Here is a 19,482-nt window from a genome sequence, read left to right as displayed (position 1 = left end):
CTAAGAGGTCTTGAGTTGGAAGCACTGTCACTGTCCCAGGGGCCTGCGACACCGGGCTTGAACCCACAGTGAAGCCGGGAGAAGGGGCTTAAGCAGAGGGATGGAGGGGATGCGGGCCAGGCGCCATGGGGCACAATGTCTGTCCCCTCCCTGCTGCAGCCCAACTTCACATCCTGTGCTTGTGTGGGTGTTAGCGACAGCTCACCAGGTACTCGCTGATGGCCGCCTGCCTCTTTGCCTGCCGGAACCGTGCTGGGCCCCAGGGGGACAGACCACAGCACAAGCAGGCAGCTCTCCTGGCTTCAGGAAGTGGGTCAAGGGCTGTCGACAGCAACCCTAGGACACAGCCCAAGCCAAGACCCCTGTGCAGCCCGCCAGGCCCAAGGCCCTACTTCCATCCTCCCCACCCCAAAGCGGCTCCCACCACAGACCACACTCAACCACCACAACTTCCTTGCAAAAACCCTCGGCTCACCCGAGGGCCAGTGGAAATTTATTTTTTTTGTCCTTTCTGTCTTTCCCCAAGTGGCTTTTCCTTGCAAAATGCCTGACATCACACCAGAGGGGAACCTGGGAGTGGGGGGCACCCCAAGGGGCAGCCCAGGGACTTAAATACAAGCTGGAGGGCAGGGCACAGGTGGGAGAGGCAAGACAGCACAAGGGGCATGGCTTCTCAGGTAGAGACCAAAGGTTTGGTTTTTTGCAGGAAGCTGTGCTGGAGGGCTGGAGGCTAGGATCCTGGGGGGGAGGGGGGAGCGAAGCGGCCCCCAACCCTGGGTTGCACCCACATTCCCCAGAGGAGAAGTAGCGAAGGGATGAGGATCTGCCCTCGTAGGCTCCAAGGAAGGGGGGAGAAAAAGCCAGATGTGCTGCCTCGGGGAAAGGGAGGTGGTGCTGGCAGAGTGAGGGTTAAGGCTGGTTGCCCGGCCTCTGGCACGGTGGGCCTTCCGCCTCCGCCTGCCTTGGGGACAAAGGAGGGGCACGGTAGGCAGGCAGCACATGGGCCTGGCTGGGGCAGGGCAGGGGGTGGCAGCAGGCTCCCTCCGGGCTCAACACACAGGCCCAGCGTGGCTGCCCGCCCACCTGCCCTAAATGTGCTCAGACCCCACCGCAGCTGGACGGCTCGAGCTGTGAGTGTGGGAAGCGTGGCAGGGGAGGTAGGAGGGGAAAGGGTGGGCTGCTGGGCTGCCGTGGCCCCCATGCCCGTCCTGAGGTCTGGCCCAGGGCCCTGGATCCCAGGTCCTGAATCCCCTGGTCCCATCCTGTCCCTGGGTGCTGATTTCAGCCAGGGGCAGTGGAGGCCAGGGAAGCCGTCAGCTCTTGGGGAAGGGCACGTCAGGGAGCAAAGGAAGAAAGGTACGGAGAGAAACCCCCTGCAGCATACACGGGGAGCAGAGGGAGGCAGACAGACAGAGGAGCCCTCATCCCAAAGAAAGGTGTGTGGTGGGCTATCTTTTAGTCACCTAGAGGCAGCAGCAGAGCAGGCCCCACCCCCACTCCAGCCACGGGTCCTGGGTGTCCTCTCTTGGGGGCCCTGACAGAACCGGGGGTCAGGGCGGCAGGCAGATGGGCCTGAGGGAGCTGGGGAGCTCAGGACACCCCAAAGCCACAGACTCAAATGCCCCAGGAGAGGGCGGCACCTCCTGCCCCCTTCCAGGGGCATCATCTGAAGAAGGTGCCCCCTCCTGTCCCACCCCACGGGCCGGGCCCCTCCTAGCAACAGCCGCCACCAGCCGGCTTCACAGGGGTGCTGTCAATCTTGAGGTTGGGCCGCTCACCCCCCGAGGCAGCCCCAGGCCCCATCCGCTTTTTGATCTCAGCAGCCATGGTCATGAAGGCCTGCTCAACGTTGGTGGCGTTCTTGGCACTGGTCTCCAGGAAGGGAATGCCCAGAGAGTCCGCAAACTCCTGACAAGAGGAAAGAGGAGGAGGGGTGAGGGGTAAGGGACAGTAGGCCCCAGTCCGCCCTGGGAGGCCTACCCAGGCCCCGCTCACCTTGGCGGTGGTGTTATCCACCACTTTCTTGGTGGTGAGGTCACTCTTGTTGCCCACCAGGAGCTTATTGACATTCTCGCTGGCATAGCGGTCGATCTCCTGTAGCCACTGCTTCACGTTGGCATAGGATTCCTAGAGGGGCCAGCGTCAAAAGTTAACTTTGCTTCCACCACCTCCCACCCCTACCCTAAGCCTGGAGAAGAGGGGCTTTGGAGAGAAGGGGCTGATCCCTGAGCTCAGGGACCCAGAGGAAGCACCCTCCTCCAGGCTTAGCTCTCCTCCCTGCACTCTTCTGTCGGAGACCCGAAAAGCAAGCCCCAGCCCAGCTCCAGCTGTCTGCCAGCAGGCCCAACGACTGAGTAGCCTGGGCCTCAGCGGCAGCCAGCTCCGCTTCCTGCGAAGGCTCCCTGAGACACAGAAAAGGCTTCATTAACCACATATAGGGAGCACATGGCATCAGAAGACAAGACGAGCCAGAGGGATAGACAGAAACAAAGGATAACAGGTTAGCAAGAGTCACAAAGTTCTCACAGTGGCCTCAGTGTCCCTTTAAGGTTTGAAGTCTTGGAGCTCAGTGGCAGGTGAAGGGTCCTTGCAGAGGAGACCCTGCCCTCTGAGGAAGACAGGCATCTTGGGAATAGGCCTAACATTCGTCCAACTTCCGGCACCAACAGCCTCACTTGGCCTGGCAGTCCTGGCAGCTTGCCATCCTCCCCCGCCCCCCCAGGCCCCGGGCATGTGGACAAAGCACAGAACTTTGAGGAACATGCTGGAGCTAGAGCCACTTTCCCTTCTTAGGAACCAGAGGCCTGGCGATGTCACCAGGGTTCCCACTTCCACCTCCTGCCATGTCCCGGGCTGGGCACTAGGGACAAAGGTGGCAACGCTACCTGGGCCCTGCCCTAAAGCCCTCAGGACAGGGAGGACGAGCCCAGGACATATACGATGGCGAGACAGAGTGAGCAGTGCTGCAGTGACAGAGGCAGGAGCCGCGGAACTCCAGGCCCACCTCGGCCCAGGGAGGCTCAGCTGACCTCTGGCTGGGAGCCAGTGGAGGAGATGACAGGTCACAGAACGAGAGGAGCGTGGCGTCTCTGGAGAGTGGGGCAAACTGAATGTTGCTGGGACACGGAACCTGACAGGGAAGGACGGGGCGGGGAGGCAGGCCAGAGCATGGAGGAGCGTGCACACAGCCAGGGGCTGGGGCAGCAGGAACACACCTGTGTTCCGGGAAGACAGTCCTGGCAGGAGTGGAAGCCAGATCAGAGCAGCAAGAAGATGGAGCCCAAGTGGGAGGTGGCTGGACTAATCCAGGGAAAAGAAGAGGTGCCCCGAGCCAGGGAATGAGGCAGAAAGAGCACCGGACTCAGCCAGACCCCCATGCGTGAAGGCCCGGCTCTGCCTTTTACTGTGTGACCCTAGATATGTCATGTGACCTGAGGCTCAGTTTCCTCACTTCTACAAAACAGTACCTCCCGGTGGGGCTGTTGTGAGCAGATAATGAATGTAGGCCTGTCTCCTAACAAGTGTTTAATTAGAAGGAGCTGCTATTATCCTCATCACAGCTATTATTATGAGGGGACAGATTGGAGAGAGCTGACGGGGGAGAACAGAGGGGACCTGGGACTGACTGGATTGGGGGGGGGGGGGAGTTTTCTAGTCAGGCCGACAGCGAGGAGAGAGCCAGTCTGGGGAAGAGATGGTGGGGCCAGTGCTGGAAACGCTGCGTTCTGCAGATGGTCTGAGAGCACGAAGGGGTGAGCTTGGAAGCCAAGAAGTGGGCTCCAATCCTGGCTTCACCTTTCCTGGCTGTGAGACCAATGGCAAGTTCCTTAACCTCTCCGAGCATGTTTCCCTTCCAGGAAAATGGGGACCCAGTTTCCTGGGTCGTATTGTGAATATGAGAATTAATGCAGACATAAGGTACCAGTGGAAATGGAGGACACCGAGAAAAAGAACCATAGTGATAGCCGTTCAGACGTGAGAATCGCAGAACATAAGACAGAAGCCAAAGCACAAAGTGGCCAGAACCGTGACGGAGAGTCAGGAGGCGGCCTGGGGCAGGGGCAGGAGGCATAAAATATGGGGTTATGGGGGTCAGGACAGGACAAACCTGTGAAAAGCTACTGAAAAGAGAATCGAATGCAGCAGGAGTGGGGAGAGCTGGAGACAGTGAGCTTTTCAAGGAGAGGAAAGACGGAGTTAAAGCCACGAGAGGTCGATCGGGGCGAGAACTGAAATGAGGTCACAGGATTTGGCAGTTAGAGGTCCTCGGTGACCTTTGAGTGGAGCAGAGTTCACCCAGCTTGTTGTCCAGGAGGCATCATGAGTCCTTGGTGAGCCAAAGAGCCCAGCTGCCCCTTAGGGCAGGGACTCCTCCTGGCTGGAGCTGATGTAAACACCACCATGTCCTCAGAGCCCCATTAAGCAACAAGGTTTGGTAGAAAGAACAAAGCACGTCGAATCAGGAGGCCTCGGCTTTCTTTCTGTCTCTTAACCAGTTGCAGGGCTCTGAGCAAGTCTCCTCACCTCTCTGACCCACCTCCTCAACTGTGAAATGGGAACATAATGCAGACCTCTTAAGAGTGTTATGAATTTCGAAAGGCTGCAGCAGGTTCTGGAAACTGTATACACAGTATCGGCGGGGCTGTTTCTGGTTGTTGAAATCACCACTCCTGCCAATGGCTCGTGACTGATGCTGCCACAGCAGACATAGGGCTCCCAGACTCCTGCTCACACAGGGCCCAGAGTGCAGGGCGCCCTCGCTTCTTGTCTGAGGCCCTCTAACTGCTTCTCCAGTGTCTTCACACAGGAGGCCATGGGCCCAGCACAGCAACCAATCAACTGATTAGACGCCTCCAAAACACAGGTGTCTAGAAGGCCTAAAATAAGGTGGCGTGTTTGGTGGGGAGGCGCGAAGCCTGGCTCTGCCACCACCCTGCAGCAGGGCCGGGAGGACCCGTTTCTGTGCTGTTTCCCTCCTGGTGAAACAAGTCCAAGTCCAATCTCCTTTCTAGGCCGCATTCAGAAGAGAGGACGGGAAGAGGAAAAAGAAGCAAGAGCCAAAGACCCGAGGCTGTGGAGGCAAAGCTGAGGAAGGGGAGCCCAGGAATACCTGGTCAGTGACGTCATACACCACAATGATGCCGTGCGCCCCCCGGTAGTAGCTGGAAGTAATGGTCCGGAACCGCTCCTGACCAGCTGTGTCCCACTACGAGACAGGAGCAGAGAAGCGCAGGTCAGCCCTGGGCTCCATGCCCAGAGCCCCTCCCTGCTCAAGGTGGACGCCTCTGCACCAGGAATGCTGGGAAGCGCGACACTCACGATCTGAAGTTTGATGGTTTTGCCATCCAGCTCAATGGTTCGGATCTTGAAGTCCACCCCAATGGTGCTGATGTAGCTCTCTGTGTACGTGTCATCCTGGAAGACCGGGGGCCAGGGAAATGGCCTGAGTGAACAGGCTTGAGGCCCCACCGGAACACCTCCCTTAAGTGTCCTGCTCCAGCAAAGCTCCTAACTGCTGAGCAACAGGTCTCAGCACCTAACTGGCCGGCCAGGTGCCCTTGTTCAGTCAGTTACGGTGCCGGCAGGTCCTGCAACTTCATCCTTGGTCCCCAGTTCTTGCTACTACCGGGCTCTGGGTTGCACCCTCTCCCTCCAGCCACCAGCCAGGACCCCAGATGGATAGTATGGGAGGCTTCTTACTCACAGCAAACCGCAGGAGCAAGCATGACTTGCCCACGCCCGAGTCACCAATCAAAAGCAGCTTGAACAGGTAGTCACTGGAGAGAAAAGACCAGGAAGCATGAAGGAAGGCAGGGAGCCCTCCCACCATCGTCCTGGAGTCCCAGCTATAGCACTCTCCGGCATTAAGGGGTGCCTGGGTTTACAGTACGCACACACTCACAAGATCCTCCCACAAGTTTTGGGAGGAGCAAGCTGACCACCCCCAAAAGGCCTGATTATGAATCCCCACTTTACAGAGAAGGAAACTGAGGCACAGAAAGGGACATGACTTGCTGAGGATCACAATGAGCTAGGTGGCAGCGCGGGGTATCTTACCCATTCCTGACAGGCATCATGGTCTCGGCCCGGTAGGAGCCATATAGGGAACCCATCCGACTACACTGCCCTGAGGTGCACCTGCCTTGGCAGGGGAAGCCCCAGAAGTGGGAGTCAGGGCCCGGCCTAGAACTTACTAAGTGATCATCTATGTGAAGAGCCTGGTAGGGAGTCTCGAAGAAGAGGTGGTTAACAAATAACAATCACTTAAAATGTACTGCATTCCTACTCGTGCCCGACCCTGTGCTAAATACTTCAGGGCATCATCTCATTTAAGCCTCACAACAGTCCAATGAAATGGGTGTTGTTATTCCCAACAAATAAGGAAACCAGAGATCAGAGAAAGGAAGTGACTTGCCCTAAGTTTACACAGCTTCTAACTTTAAGACTGGAAACCAGGTTCAGACTCCCAAGTCTCTGTGAGAGTCTGTCAGCTCCCTTCTCTGTTCCCCCTTAGAATCCAGCTCAGAGCTTCACCCTGCCCCAAGGGAATCTGAGGCCTGGAGGAGGAAGAGGAAGAGGAAGAGGAGCAGGATGATAACTGGGCACTTGGGAAAAACTGTCAATGGGAAGTCTGGGGCAGAGATGTGGGCCACCTACCCATAGGGGGAGTGACCAAGAAGTGAGGAGAGGAACAGAGAATCCCACTGGAACGGGGTAAGCAAATGCCACATTCATCTAAACTTCATCAGCAGTATGACAGCAAAGGGAAGGGGTGTGACGGTGGCGCTGGGGGCCTGAGCAAAGGTAAACAGAGGACGGGAAGGGGCCCACGGCGGGCAACTTGATCCAGGCAAGGGGCAAAGCGGCAGCCCAGGAGGGGAGGACCTGCGGGAGAGATACCGAGCGGCGCCTCCCGCGTCAACCAGCCCCTGGGCTGCCCCCAGGAACCGGATTCCGGGAGAACCGGGAAGAACTGAAAGATTTACGGCCCGACCTAAAGGGCCCACGTCTGGACTGAGATCAGGAACTATCTGGTGACGGGCTCCATAAAGCTGAGACCGTTGTCAGTACCCAGACCACCACTCTCAACCAGCAAGTGGGGAAACTGAGGCCTGGAGAGACCGGGGCTGCGGGGTCACCTGACCAATAAGGCCTGGTAGGGTCGGCGCTTCGGGCTCCAAGTGGCGCCCCTCAGGGTCGCAGTCTCTGGGTCCAGCGTTCAAGATCTCGGGGTGTGGAGCTGGGGTCCTGGGGTCCCCGGGGGAGGGGCAGGACCCGGATGTGGGGGGGGGGGTCAGAGGAAGAGGGACCCGGATGTGGGGGCGCCGCGCAGTCCTGACCCGGGCTGGACAACCCCGATAAGTGTACAGCCCGGTACTCGGGATCGAGGCTGCGCCGGACGGCGCGGGCGGGGCTCACTCACTATTCGGGGTTCATGGCGGCAGCGGCGGCCCGCTCGGTCGCTCCTAGTCGGCTCTGCTCCGCCTCCCGTTCCAAGATGGTGGCCGCTCCGCCCCAGAAGCCCCGCCCGCAGCGCGCAGGCGCAAACGTATCGACTGTGGCCTCGCTGCTTAGCTTCTCGGAACTTGTAGTCTCCTCACATTGTCAAATACACCCCGGCTGCGCATGCGTAAACTGAAGAGCCCGCAGCTCGGAAAACCCACTCCCCATCATCGCCGCGCATTGCTTTCTGGGGCTGGTAGTTCGCTTCCTGGACGTACCTGAGCTTGAGGACTGCGCTCTGGAATCTGACCGCTCACGCACGGTTGGGAGCTCAATTTAGGGCCGGGGTTGATACGTTTCACATCTGACAGAGGTAGTTATCCCTACCTTCCCAACACCCAGAGTTATGAACATTAGTAAAAGTTCATTTATCCAGGGTGCTGGCGCTCCTAACTCACAGCCACAAGCTCCAGGTGTCGTCATACATTTTAAAGTATATGAAAAAATCGAGTCGGTAACCCGCTCAAGGTCAACTTAGTGAGGGACAGAGCTCAAAGCCTGCACGGTCTATAGAACCTGAGATGAAGCTTATTAGATCCTGAACCTGTGGGGCTCCCAAACAATTCCGGGTTAGGAGAATCTGGGCTCCAGTTGCAAGGGACAGGACGTGGAGAGACAGAGACACACACACACACACACACACACACACACACACACGCCCCACTCGCAGCCTTTCCCGACCCCACCCCCAAACTAGAGACGCTGGGAACCCTTGGCCTCAGCCCCAAAACAAGCCTGGCTCAGATTCAAACCGTCTTTATTTCTACAGCATTTGAAAATAGAGAGCGACCACCTTACCCCCCAACTTGGGCAGCCCCTCCTATCACAGGGGTGGGGCATCACTGCCCCTCGCGAGAAGCTGCAGGCGTGGGAGGCATGGCTGGATGGCACCACGGGCAGTGCCCGGGGCGGGATCAGGCCGTGGTGGGGCGGGGTCGGGTGGGAGGGGCAGTGCATAAGGCCGGGATGCAGGGCAGGGCCCGGCGGTAAGGAGACGGGCAAGGGGAGGGCTCTCCGTCCTGGGGCACAGGACAGTGGTGGGGCTGGGAGCACCCCTCAGAGGCCGGGAGGAGCGCGAGAAAGCCCAGGGAACCCTTTGGGAAGGCCCCCCAAAGATGTGTTGTGGAGCCTGGAAGATACCACCGCGCGGAATAGGGGTGATTAAGGCCTGGGCGGTACCACTAGAGAAGGGCAGGGAGGGGAGGCCCGGGCAGTACAGTGGACTGAGGGGAGGGGCGCGGCCAATAACTTATTTCTCTATATACAGAAGCAACGGCCGGGAAGGACCGGGGTGCGGACGGGATGGCAGGTGCTTAGTGTTCTTGGCTCCGGGGTCTGGGGAGGGTGGGCCACTGAGTCTCTACCTGGAAGACCCCGGCCAGCCCCTCGCGCTGGCCCTGAACCTAGGAAAGAGGAGGCCCTGCTGGAAGGAATAAATAAGGGGTAGAGCTGGAGCGGGGCAGGCCCAACCTCCAGGGCTCAGGCTGAGATGACAAGGAAGGAGGTTACCCTGAGATTGAACAGAAAAGACAGGGGTCCCTGGGAGAGACAGGCGGGGCAAGCAGCAGGCCCATGCGCAGGGCTGGGGGTGGGGGCAGTGCCGGGTGGAGGCTCTGGAGACCAATTGCCCCATCAGTATTAGCCCACCAGGGAGCTTCGTCGGGAGAGGTCCATGGAGCTGGAGCTGAGGGTGCGGCTGTCAGAGAGGCCTGTGCCTCCAGGCTGTGGGCAGAGGGAGCAGCTGGCTCAGCCTCATGCTGCTGCCAGTCTGTGCTTCCCTGGTCGGAAGGGGAAGGGGACTGACCAGCCAGAGTCCCTGAGCCTGGCCCACAGCCCACCCGGTACTCTTTAACACTTCCACACACCTCCACAGTGACTGTTGGCACTGGCCACTTGCATGGCCACCCATTTGGGTTTCCCTCATTTGTCTTTCCAGTGTCCAGCCCAAAGCCAGGCCTGGACGGAGACAGGAAATGTTGCTGGATGAAGAGACATGCTTTGAGGAGAAGCTGGGCACGTACACGCGACATGCAGGCCTTGGGCCCTGGGCCTCAGCTGCCCAGTGCCCTGACACCCACCCACCCATACCTGGACTGGCTCTTCCACACTCTTGTTGAGGAAGTTGAGGGAACTGGCCCGCTTCATCCTGAGGGGAAAGGAAGGCCGGGATTTGTCCGTGGTAGAACTGGGAGATGATGGTCAGGTTGGGGCTGGGGAGGGAGGCGGATGGGAGATGAGGGAGTTCGCCCTGGGTCAGGAGCTCATCTGGGGTTGGTGGCTTGTAGGGTGAGTTCATGAGAGGCTCACCCTGGAGGGGCTCATCGGTTCAGAGGCTGACCTGGGGTTGGGGGATTCCTGCGGGCCACCGCCCTGCAGCTTCTTCACCAGCATCTCACTGCTGCGCCTCAGGGCATCTCGGAGCTTCCCAAAGGAGCCACTGCGCCGCAAGGAGCCACTGCCGTCCTGGGGGGTGGACACGTTTGTCTCTAGGCCTTGATGGCTACACAGCCCCCTGGCCCACCCCAGCCCCTAGACTCACCCCGCTCCACTCAGCTGCAGGCCCTGCCTCCTCGACGTCAGACTCAGACCGAGCCCCCGTACCTCCGACCACATCTCGGCCGCCACGGCGGTCTCCCCGCCCACCGCCATCTTTCAGCAGTTCCACCACCTTGGTCTGGCTTGCAGGGTCCAGGCCCTGAGGAAGGAGAGGGCACATCAGGCTCTGATTGAAACACACAGGGCCACGCGGGTCCCTGCCCACTCCCCTCATGTCTGTGGCCCACCTGCTTGCGGCTGCGGCTGGCGCAGTCCTCCAGTGTATGCGCAGCTTCTAGCTTACCCTGGCGCCGGTACAGAGCCCCCAAGCTGCGCAGGGTGGTGTTTACAGTGGGGCTGTGGACAGGACAGTGGGATAGTCTCAAACTCTGTGATGCCCAGGAACCAGGGCCTATCCTCGCATCCAGCCCACATGGGACTCTAATGACCCATCTGGAGAAGGAGAATCTCGCCCCTGTTCTAGGCCCCACTGCACTCTCGTCTTGGAATCACCCCAGGGCTGGGGACCTGGCCCCAGAGCCCTAAGTGGGATATTGCCACTAAAAGCTGGGAGACCCAAGAGCGAGATAACCAGGACAGCCATTTTGGGACAGGGGGCCTATGACCCAGGTCTTAAAAGAAAGCGGATAGAGAAGAGCGTAGTCCGGGGGGTAGGCAGTGGGAAGTGTGCACCCTGGCCTCAGCCCCACCCACGATATATTTCCCCGCTACTTGCCCCGCTGTCCTCACCTGTCTACTTTACAGGCCTTGTACCAGCTGCCATATTCCCCATACGGGGTGCTATCCCGGCGCTTATCCTGGGGGAAAGAATGGTCAGGGGAGGTAGGAGGAGAAGGCGCCCCCACTACACACCCCCAGCTTCACCTTCCTCTGTACACCCCCCCCTCCCTGCCACACAGAGCTACCTTGCTCTCCTCCCGTTCCTCTGCGTGCATCCAGATGGGCTTGTTGTCCCCTGGGGAGAGAAAGGGGGCTGTCACCAGCCTCCCATATAGGCCTCTCCTGGTTGAGCTTGACATAAGATTGGGGTCTAGAGAGGGGGTCAGAGGTACCCAGAAAGGAATAGAGTTGGGCTTTGTTGAATGAACGAACAAGGAACAGGCCCGAAACATTACTGACCCTCCTCTGGAACCGAGATGACTGTGGCCCAGCTCTGTGCTTGAGGGGCTAGGGGGAATAGACCTTTAGACCCCTTAAGTCCAGAGCCTGAGACATGAGCTGGGCATGAATGATGGGTCAGGCTGAGGGATCCCAGAGCAGGAAATGACTGACCATCGGGGCCAGAAGGTAGCCTCCCAAAGGGGGAGACATTTGCGCTGGGCCCTCACGGTGAGCAGCAGTAGAGAAAGTCATGGGGTAGGCAAAGGGTGTACATGGCACGGGCAGGGCCCAGGTTTGTGTGCATGTCGCGTGTGCACACGAGTGGCTGGGGACCAGCCCGACCCCAGGCATGAGGGCCTGCCCAGCTGCCGTGGATGCTGACGGCTGAGTGAGCCTGTGCTGGGTGAGCTGGGCCACATGGCAGCCATGACTCACCATTGACAGAGCCAAACTCCTTCTCGTGAGCACGGGTGAGGATTTCCTTGTACAGCGTCTCTGCGTCCTGGTACTTGCCCTGCTTCAGGTAGCAGGAGGCCTGGAAGGGCAGGGGTCAGAGGATGAGTAGGATGCAGGCAGCTGGGTGCTGTTCTTTCCTTCCTCCCTGCAGCCCCCTGGCCCAGGGTACCAGGTTGTTCTTGGTCTTGGCCACGTTGGGGTCGTCAGGCCCCAGGCGTGTGGCGTAGATCTCCAGTGCCCGCCTGTAGTAGTATTCCACCTCCTCAGCTTTGCCCTGGTTCTGGCACAGCAGGGCCAGGTTGCTCAGCTGCTTGGCCACATCTGGATGAAACTTGCCCAGGACCTGGGATGGGAGCGGGAACCAGTGGCTGGCTTCAGGGTCGGCCTAGGCCCCCCGCCTGCCCAGCCTGCCCGGCCTGCCAAGCCCTGCCTGCCCCAACCTTCTCCCGGATCTCCAGGGCCCGCTTGCATAGTGGCTCGGCCTCCTAGTACTTTCCCCGCTTGCCGTATAGAACCGCCAGGTTGTTTAATGTTGCCGCCACCTGGGGGGTGAAAGAACGGAGCCCCTGTGACCCAGGGCCCTGTTGGGCAGAGGCTCTGGGACCTTATAGCTACACAGGGCAGTGGCAGCCTTCACCTCCACCCACCCTCACTCACAGCTGGGTGGTCCTTGCCCAGCGTCTTCTCGCGGATGGCCAGGGCATCATTGAGCAGGTGGGCAGCCTCCTTGTACTTGTTCTGGTCCCTGGGGGCAGGCAGAAGCACGGTGAGGGCTGGCCTCTGGCCCTGCCCCAGGGGACTGATCCCACGGTCACGCCTCCTGTGTTTGCTGAGTAGGCATGATTATGACCCAGAGCGTGGGGAGACCTGGTCAGCACCTGCCCTCTAGGAGCTCGGGGGGCTTTGGGTCGTTCACTCACACCCCAGGGCATGCAGTGCTGGGGTATGAGGCAGATCCCTCCAGTCCCCCCACCACCACCTCATGCCCCGTGCACCCTGTTCTGTTTCCCAGTGCTTTTGCTCATGCTGCTCTTTCTGCCAAGGAAAACTTGCCCAATCCTGTGTCCTGGGCAAACTCATCTTTCACCAAAGACCCTCCTCAAGCCCGAATGCCTACAGATGTGTAACTCCCCCCCCGCCCCAGTGCCTGAGTCCTCAGGTGCTGTCCCCTCCCTGGTTATGTACAAACCCTTCTCCTCCACTGGATGGAGGCTTATTCACGTGTGTAGCCCAGGCCCATGCAGGCTCAGACCCCTCTGGACACAAGCTCCTCTCTCTGTTGCCCGACTGCCCAGAGGAGCCCGAGTCCTGGCCCAAAGCAAACACTGAGGGTTTCTGACCCAGGGCTGGAGGCTGTGGCCAGAGGCGCCTCACCGATAGACCAGGGCCAGGATGTTCAGCATGGTAGCCACATCGGGGTGGTCGTGGCCTGATGTCTTCTCCAGGTCTTCGAGTGCCTGCTTGCAGAGTGGCACGGCCACCTCATAGCGGCCCTGCGAGGCGTACTGGATCACTAGGTTGTGCAGGGTGCGGAGCCGGGCCGGGATTTCATAGCCCCCATGCTGGGCAGCCACATCCCCTCCTCCAGGGCTGGGGGCTGCAAGTTCAAGGGCAGGAGATCAGATATACCAACTGCCCCCTGGGCTGGGCTGGTACATGCTAGCCATGCCTTTGACCCACCCGACATGTGGCCCTGGGCAAGTCATGAACTATTCTGCCTCGGTTTTTCCATCTGTAGAGTGGGTCTAGTCACTCCCTAGAAAGAGTGGGGGGTGTCCCAGCTCCAATGCTTTAAGCTGTGTGTCCTAGAGCAAACCACCTGAGCTGTGAGCCTTAGCATCCTCAGCTGCAGAGGGAGGCTGTGATATGCACTTGACACAATCAGCAAGGTGAGCCCCGGCTCAGCACTGGCTCAGCACTGCGTACGCATCCTCCTGTAAACCTCAGAGGAGGCCGAGAGAGGAAAAGAAACTCGACCAATGGTCACAGAGCAGCCAGTGGCACAGCGGGACGTGAACCCAGGCTGGGCTGCTCCAGAGCTCTGAACTGAGATGTCTGCTCCTCAGAGCTTCCGGGCAGGAGAGATGCACACGAAAACATGCCTCTAAGCTCTAACATGTGGGATGTAATGAGCAGAAACGAGGCAGGAAAGAACATGGCAGCCACTTGGTCCGTTTCTGGTGACTTGTGGGTCCCAGGGACCAAGAGTTCATGCAGCCCTCCCTGCCCCGTCCCCAGAACCAGCTGCCCCTCCACACCTGGGCTCTGCTCCTCCTCGTTGGGAAACAGGTCATCCAGAGAGTCTTTGGGGACCTCCCCTTTCTCCTCCTGGGCAGGAAGACAGGATGAGCATCAGGGAAGGAGGTGCCAGGTAGCCCAGGTGTCAGTGGCTGGGTGGGAGCCACACTGTCCCCCTCCCTGCTCCCAGGCCCCGCCTGGTGGCCTTGCAGTGGCTATGGTTGGACTCACACTGGGGGAGGTGTCCTCGTCCAGCTTGCGTATCTGGCTCATGAACAGCAAGTGCTGCTTCTCCTCCTCGAGCTGGGCCACAGCCTGCTCGCTGCGCTGTAGCTTCTGCTGCGTTCCTGCCAGTTCCTCTCGCAGCCACTGGTTCTCCTGTACCAGGCGCCGCACCTGAGCCCGCAGCTTCTGCTTCTCCGACTCTACGGCCCCCAGGTGGCTCGAGAGTGCCAGGATCACCTGTGGCAGCCAGCAGGGATGCGGGTTGGAGCCCTGTCCACTCCCAGCCTGTGCCTCCCGGGGCGCTGGGGCCCAGGGAAGGGCTAGGTCCGGCCCTGCCTGAGGAGCTGCAGGGCTGAGGGCCTTGGAGTTCTCCTCTCATCAAGGGAGTTTTCCCCCGCGGCCCCAAACACACTCTAGTCCAAGACCTGAACGCAGGAGGCTTGGGGATCCCCAACTCCTTCCTTCTGGGGTCAGAAGCCCCAGGCTCCCAGGCCGATTCTGCTGGACTGAAAGTCCATCTCCTTTCTGGAGCCTTCAGCTAGTCAGTCCTCTGCATTGATGGTCCAGCTTTCCCGGGCTGGCCATTCTCTTCTCTCCTGGGGGTTGTACTCAAGCCCCTGCAGCCACAGCCACTATAACGCTGCCCCGTACCCCAGGGATAGCACTTTCCTGATAGATGGCTGAAGGACCATAGAAAGACCCCATCCTGACTTCTGCCAAGGGTCCAGATTAGCCCCTGCCCTTCTGGGGGGAAGGGGTGCATATCCCAAAACCCCGGATGGTATGGGGAACCACAAGGGCAGGTAAGGCGACCCAGAGGCCTAGCCACAGCCCCCACCCCTCTCCCAACCTCTATGACTCCTTTCCTGAGCTTCCAGACTCTTCCAGGCTCTACCCTTTCTCCATCCTTTACATTCAGGGTCATTTTTGCAGTGAAGCCTCTTGTCTCTTATGCCCACAGCCCCAGAAAAGCAGGGCACCTTCCACTCTCTCCACGCCATCCTGTTGCCCATCTGTGCCAGTGCCTGCACACACTGGGAGGGGGCCCCTGAGTGTTCATCTCTGCACCTGGCAGCTAACTGGCTGACAAGTGAATGACCAAAACACACTGCCCAACCAGAGGGCCAGGCAGTCTGGACCCTGTGCTTTCCAGTTGATTAATAAACGCCTAAGTGACAGGTGTTTTTACAACCACTAGCTTTTTAAAAAAATTTCCGAAACAGCCTGGAAGTAGATACAGCAGATGGCATGATCCCTATTTTAAAGACAAGGAAACCAAGATGCTACCACCTGCCCAGGATTCACGGAGCCAGCCAGTTTCTCAGCCAAGATCCGAGAAGGCCAAGACTCTTCCCCCCAGAGCCTAATTGCTCCACATACATACTATCCTGGCAGCGCCAACATAAGAGGGCCAAGAACTACTGATCATCCAGCCTCTCTCATCCCCTTAACTTGCACCAACCACAACCCTGGGAGTTACCCTGCCTTCCTGTCTCTCCCTTACTCTATCCGCAGGTCCTCTGGAACCTACCTCCAGGACATCTAGAACAGGTCCCCTTCTTTCCACCCTTACAGCCACCCCTTTAGTCCAAGCTGCCATTTTTTAATTTGAATTCCAGCAGTGGATTCCTAGCTACCTCATACCTGCTTCCATCCTTGACCCACTGTAATTCCTTCCCTATACCTCAACCTGGGAGAACTTTTAAAACCTAAGTCACACTGTGTCCCTTGACTGCTTAATGCTCTCGAAAGCTTTCCCAATTGCCTGAGACTAAAACCCAAATAAACAAGGTGCAGCATGATCTGGCCTCTGCCTTCTCCACAGGCCTCTTTTGTCCCTCTCTCCTTCCCCATGAAGCTCCAGTCACATAGGTCTTCCCTCAATTGTCTCATCACAACAAGATCTTTCCTACCTCAGGACCTTTGCACATGCAACCTCTCACCCTCCTCCCTTTTCTGGAGGCTGGTACATTCCTTCCTGCGGGTCTTGGTTTAAATGTCATTTCCTCAGAATTCTTAACTGACCAATAGATAAGACATCCCGTTAAAAGCTATTAAAAGATCGTCCTTTGCTTTGGAGAACTTATCACAATGTGTAACAAATGTATGTGTGTTTCTGTCTTCCTACCACACACACTAGGGCAGGGATCTTATCTGTTTTGTCAGACCTGTATCCTTGGCACCTAACATATTGCCTGGCACATAGTAGGCATTTGATAACTTACCTATTAATGAATGAATACAAGAATGAATCTGGGGAAGGGGTCCTTAAGGATTTCCTTTTTGTTCTCCTATTCCAGTCTCTGCTACCTAGCAGAGAAGCTAGGAGGAGGTTGGTCAGGCTTTTCCTGGGGCAAGGCCTGGCTGGAGTCTCCAAAGCCCATTCATTTCTTCAACAGATATTTACTGGGGTCCTACCATGGGGCTCCAGGAGGCAGACGGTTCCCTGCTCTGATTCTATTTCACTGGAAGTCTCCATCCTTCCCTCCTGTGACCTCCCACCTCAGCACCCCAGACCAGCCTACCTGGGCCTCCCCAAGCCCCAGCTCGATGGCCTCCAGGGAGCGGCGCAGGAGCACACAGCGTTCCTGTGAGCCAGGCTCGGCCTCGCCGGCTTCATGAGCGACCAAAGGAGCGAGAAGGGCACGATGCTCCCCGCGCAGGGTCTCCAGCCCTTGGATGACTGCTTTGGTGCCCAGCACGATCTCATCCTGGCTCAGCTTCTCCTCTCGAGGAAGCACCATCGTGGCCATGGCCATGCCGCCTATGAAGGCGAGGGGGCGGGCAGGCGGGTGCCGAGCCTGGGACCACACCGCTGTCCGCCCGGATTAGGTAAACACCTCCGGTCCCCGAACGCCTGGATCCCCGGGGTGCCCTGTCCCCCAGCCGGCAGCCCGCACCGTGTCCGCGCTCGACCTACAGGGGGCGCGCCCAGCTTGTCTCGGCCCGGGAGACGCAATGCGGTGAGACCGGACCCGGATTCGGCCCAGACCACCCGCTCAGACCAGCTTAGGCGGCCCAGTCTCGGGGCTTTCCCGGGGACTCTTAGCTAGGGCAGGGGGCGCCGGAGGACGGTCCTACGGGGGTCTTAGGGGCTCACTGTCATTCGGGAGATCCCGACCCCTCCGGGAGATCCAGCCCCAGCCCCTAGGGCAGCCCGCACCTAACAGGCAGGCCGAGCCACAGGGCCCCTCCTTGTGGGCAGGCCAACCCTGCAGAGACGCTGCCCCTAGAAGATCTGAGGTCTCGGGTTCTCTGTCACCTCAGGCCCCGCCCACGACGACCCTCCCCATAGGCGGGCGCAACGCCCTGTGGACCCTCCCCTGAAAAGGCCGAACGCCCGCCCCGGCCACTCAGGACCGCGCCCCCTCCCCGCGGGTGGGCCTGGCCCTCCCACAGGCCGCGCCCGCGACCACCCCTCCCCTAGGCCCAGCCAGAGGCCCTCTCCTGGCCCAGTCGGCCCGCGCGGACCTGTGCCTCTCTCTCGGGCCCGGGTCCAGCTCCCGCTCCGGCCCCGGCTCCCGTCCCGTTTCACTCGGACCAGCAGCCGTGAGCGGGTCCCGCCGCCTCCATCCCTCCGGCCTTCCCAACAGTCCCCGCGCCGCCTTAAAGGTGAAGCTGCTACCTCAGCGGCGTCGGAGGGGGCGAAACACGCTCTTCTCCGCCTGCCGGCTGCCTTAAAGGAGCGCGCCAGCCGGGACTGCTCCAGGCAAGGAGTTGGGGAGGCCGGGGCGTGGCCAGCCGAGGGAGAGGGGCGTGACCACCAGGGGCGAGCGTGGGCTGGCGGCAGGCGCCCCTTCCCTGCCGCCTCGTCCACGCTCCTGCGTTCTCGGGTTCCTCAGTTGTAAAGCGCCCCGAGGCTGCAGGGCTGTGGAGAGGCTCAGGAGACTGTGAACCTGAACGCACCCAGTACCGCACCGAGAGAGGAAGGCGTGAGAAACTGAGGCACAGGGAGCCGGCCCGGAGTCCACTGCGAGACCCTGGACGTTTATTGAGGGAGTTGCCACTTTCTAAGCAATGTGCGTCAGGTGCCTTAAGTGGGTTAACTCAGTGAATGCTCGCAAAGACCTCATGCAATGGTCACTGCTGTTATCACAGCTCGCAGATCTGGCTGCCCTCAGGCTCACTTGTCTCTAGAGACTGGTTGCGCCTCCACCCAATTCCTTCGGAGCTGTCCATGACCCTGTAGGGGATTCACAACGTCTTAGGGCTATTTCTTGGGGAGAGGGGACGGAGGCTTCGGACTGTAAGGGAGAAAAGGGTGGCACAGGGCAGCCGGGTATCTGCCAAAACGAAGACTCGTGCACCTGTGCTGGAACACCACAACAAATGCCCTTGGTGAGATGATCAAGACAAGGCGATGATGTCATTCGGGGCTCAGATGAAATGTCACCTCCTCAGAGAGCCCTTCCTTGATTCCCACCCCCCATGTACAGCTGCCCTCCAGTCCGTCTCATGCACCCATTCAATTCTCTCTGTAGCATTTATCCCTTCTAACACTTTTCCTGTGGGTTTCCTGTCCCCTCCCTAGAATGCAGGCCGAGCCCTGCCCATCGTGTCCACTCCCAGAGTAGCCCCTGGCCAGCCACATAGCAGCATTCAGTAAACGTTTGTTTTTAAAAAAGGGGCAGAAGGGTGCCCCTATTGGCCTTGCCAGGCCCCTGCCAGGCCTAGGTTTTGGTCTGGTGCTCTGCACCCCTGGATTGGTGGCTACCCTGGCACTGCCCCCACTGCAGGGCATCTAGGTCAATGTCACTAGTGGGTGACAGCAGGATAACCACTCCGAAGGACAAAACCTGCACACTTTCCTTGGTATCATCTCTGACACAGAGATGGCCCGGTGCCCTTAGCTCGAGTTCGTCCTGTGACAGGGAGCTCACTACCTCCTACTAAGAGAGTAAAGATTAGAACGTTGTTCCTTAGATGGCCCCCAGAGGACCTTCCTGCAGTGCTCTGAAGCTCTGTCTCCAGGAAGAACAGTCTGCTCCCTTTTGCCAATAAAGATATTTAGAGGCCATGATGGTCTCCTTGCCTGTCCTTTCACCCACTCCTGGCCCAGTTTCCTGCCCCTTCTCCATCCTGATTTCTTCTTTCTGGGTGTAGTTTAGCGTGTCAGTCCAGACACTACTTAGAATGTGGTGCTCAGTCGAGGGCCTGAGGAACCGGCAGGGAGGGATCTGCACAGATCACAGAGGGATGGGCCCCTCTCGATGACTATGCCACCTATCTACCATGAACTTGAAAACCAGGCTGGCAGCCACCACACTGTCTGCGCAGAGTAAACTTGTCAGCTGACACCCTAGGTTGCGTGCATCCCCATTGTATCCAGTCAGGTTCTTCTCCCCGATCCTGTGCTTCTGCCAATGATTTCCCCCAGTGATGTAAAGGTAGCTAACACAGTCA

The 19,482-nt window shown here is 59.0% G+C and overlaps 2 protein-coding genes across 2 annotated transcripts; both read right to left on the bottom strand.

Moving 5' to 3' along the window:
* Positions 1-450: 450 nt before the first annotated feature.
* On the bottom strand, positions 451-7,579 carry RAB1B (RAB1B, member RAS oncogene family). The gene is made up of 6 exons (XM_019737603.3): positions 7,424-7,579; positions 5,705-5,777; positions 5,320-5,415; positions 5,111-5,206; positions 1,996-2,127; positions 451-1,908 (listed from the first exon to the last, which is right to left on the bottom strand). Exons 1-6 carry the CDS (start codon positions 7,435-7,437, stop codon positions 1,714-1,716), a joined length of 606 nt encoding a protein of 201 aa, XP_019593162.2. The 5' UTR covers positions 7,438-7,579; the 3' UTR covers positions 451-1,713.
* Positions 7,580-8,243: 664 nt separating this feature from the next.
* Positions 8,244-17,698, bottom strand: KLC2 (kinesin light chain 2). The gene is given in 16 exon segments (XM_019737884.3): positions 8,244-9,225; positions 9,592-9,649; positions 9,842-9,966; positions 10,043-10,198; positions 10,287-10,395; positions 10,789-10,856; positions 10,965-11,014; positions 11,596-11,695; positions 11,786-11,959; positions 12,057-12,158; positions 12,274-12,361; positions 12,991-13,213; positions 13,875-13,944; positions 14,086-14,316; positions 16,605-16,843; positions 17,551-17,698. Coding segments are annotated over 15 exon segments (1,872 nt in total). The 5' UTR covers positions 16,839-16,843; positions 17,551-17,698; the 3' UTR covers positions 8,244-9,141.
* Positions 17,699-19,482: the final 1,784 nt, after the last annotated feature.

The sequence above is a fragment of the Rhinolophus sinicus genome, chromosome 14 (assembly GCF_057876585.1).
Source record: "Rhinolophus sinicus isolate RSI-liver-muscle chromosome 14, RSI-T2T, whole genome shotgun sequence".
NCBI classification, from domain to species: Eukaryota; Metazoa; Chordata; class Mammalia; order Chiroptera; family Rhinolophidae; genus Rhinolophus; species Rhinolophus sinicus.
The sequence above is the reverse complement of the archived record's forward strand: the minus strand, read 5'-3'. Positions and strand labels throughout refer to the sequence as shown.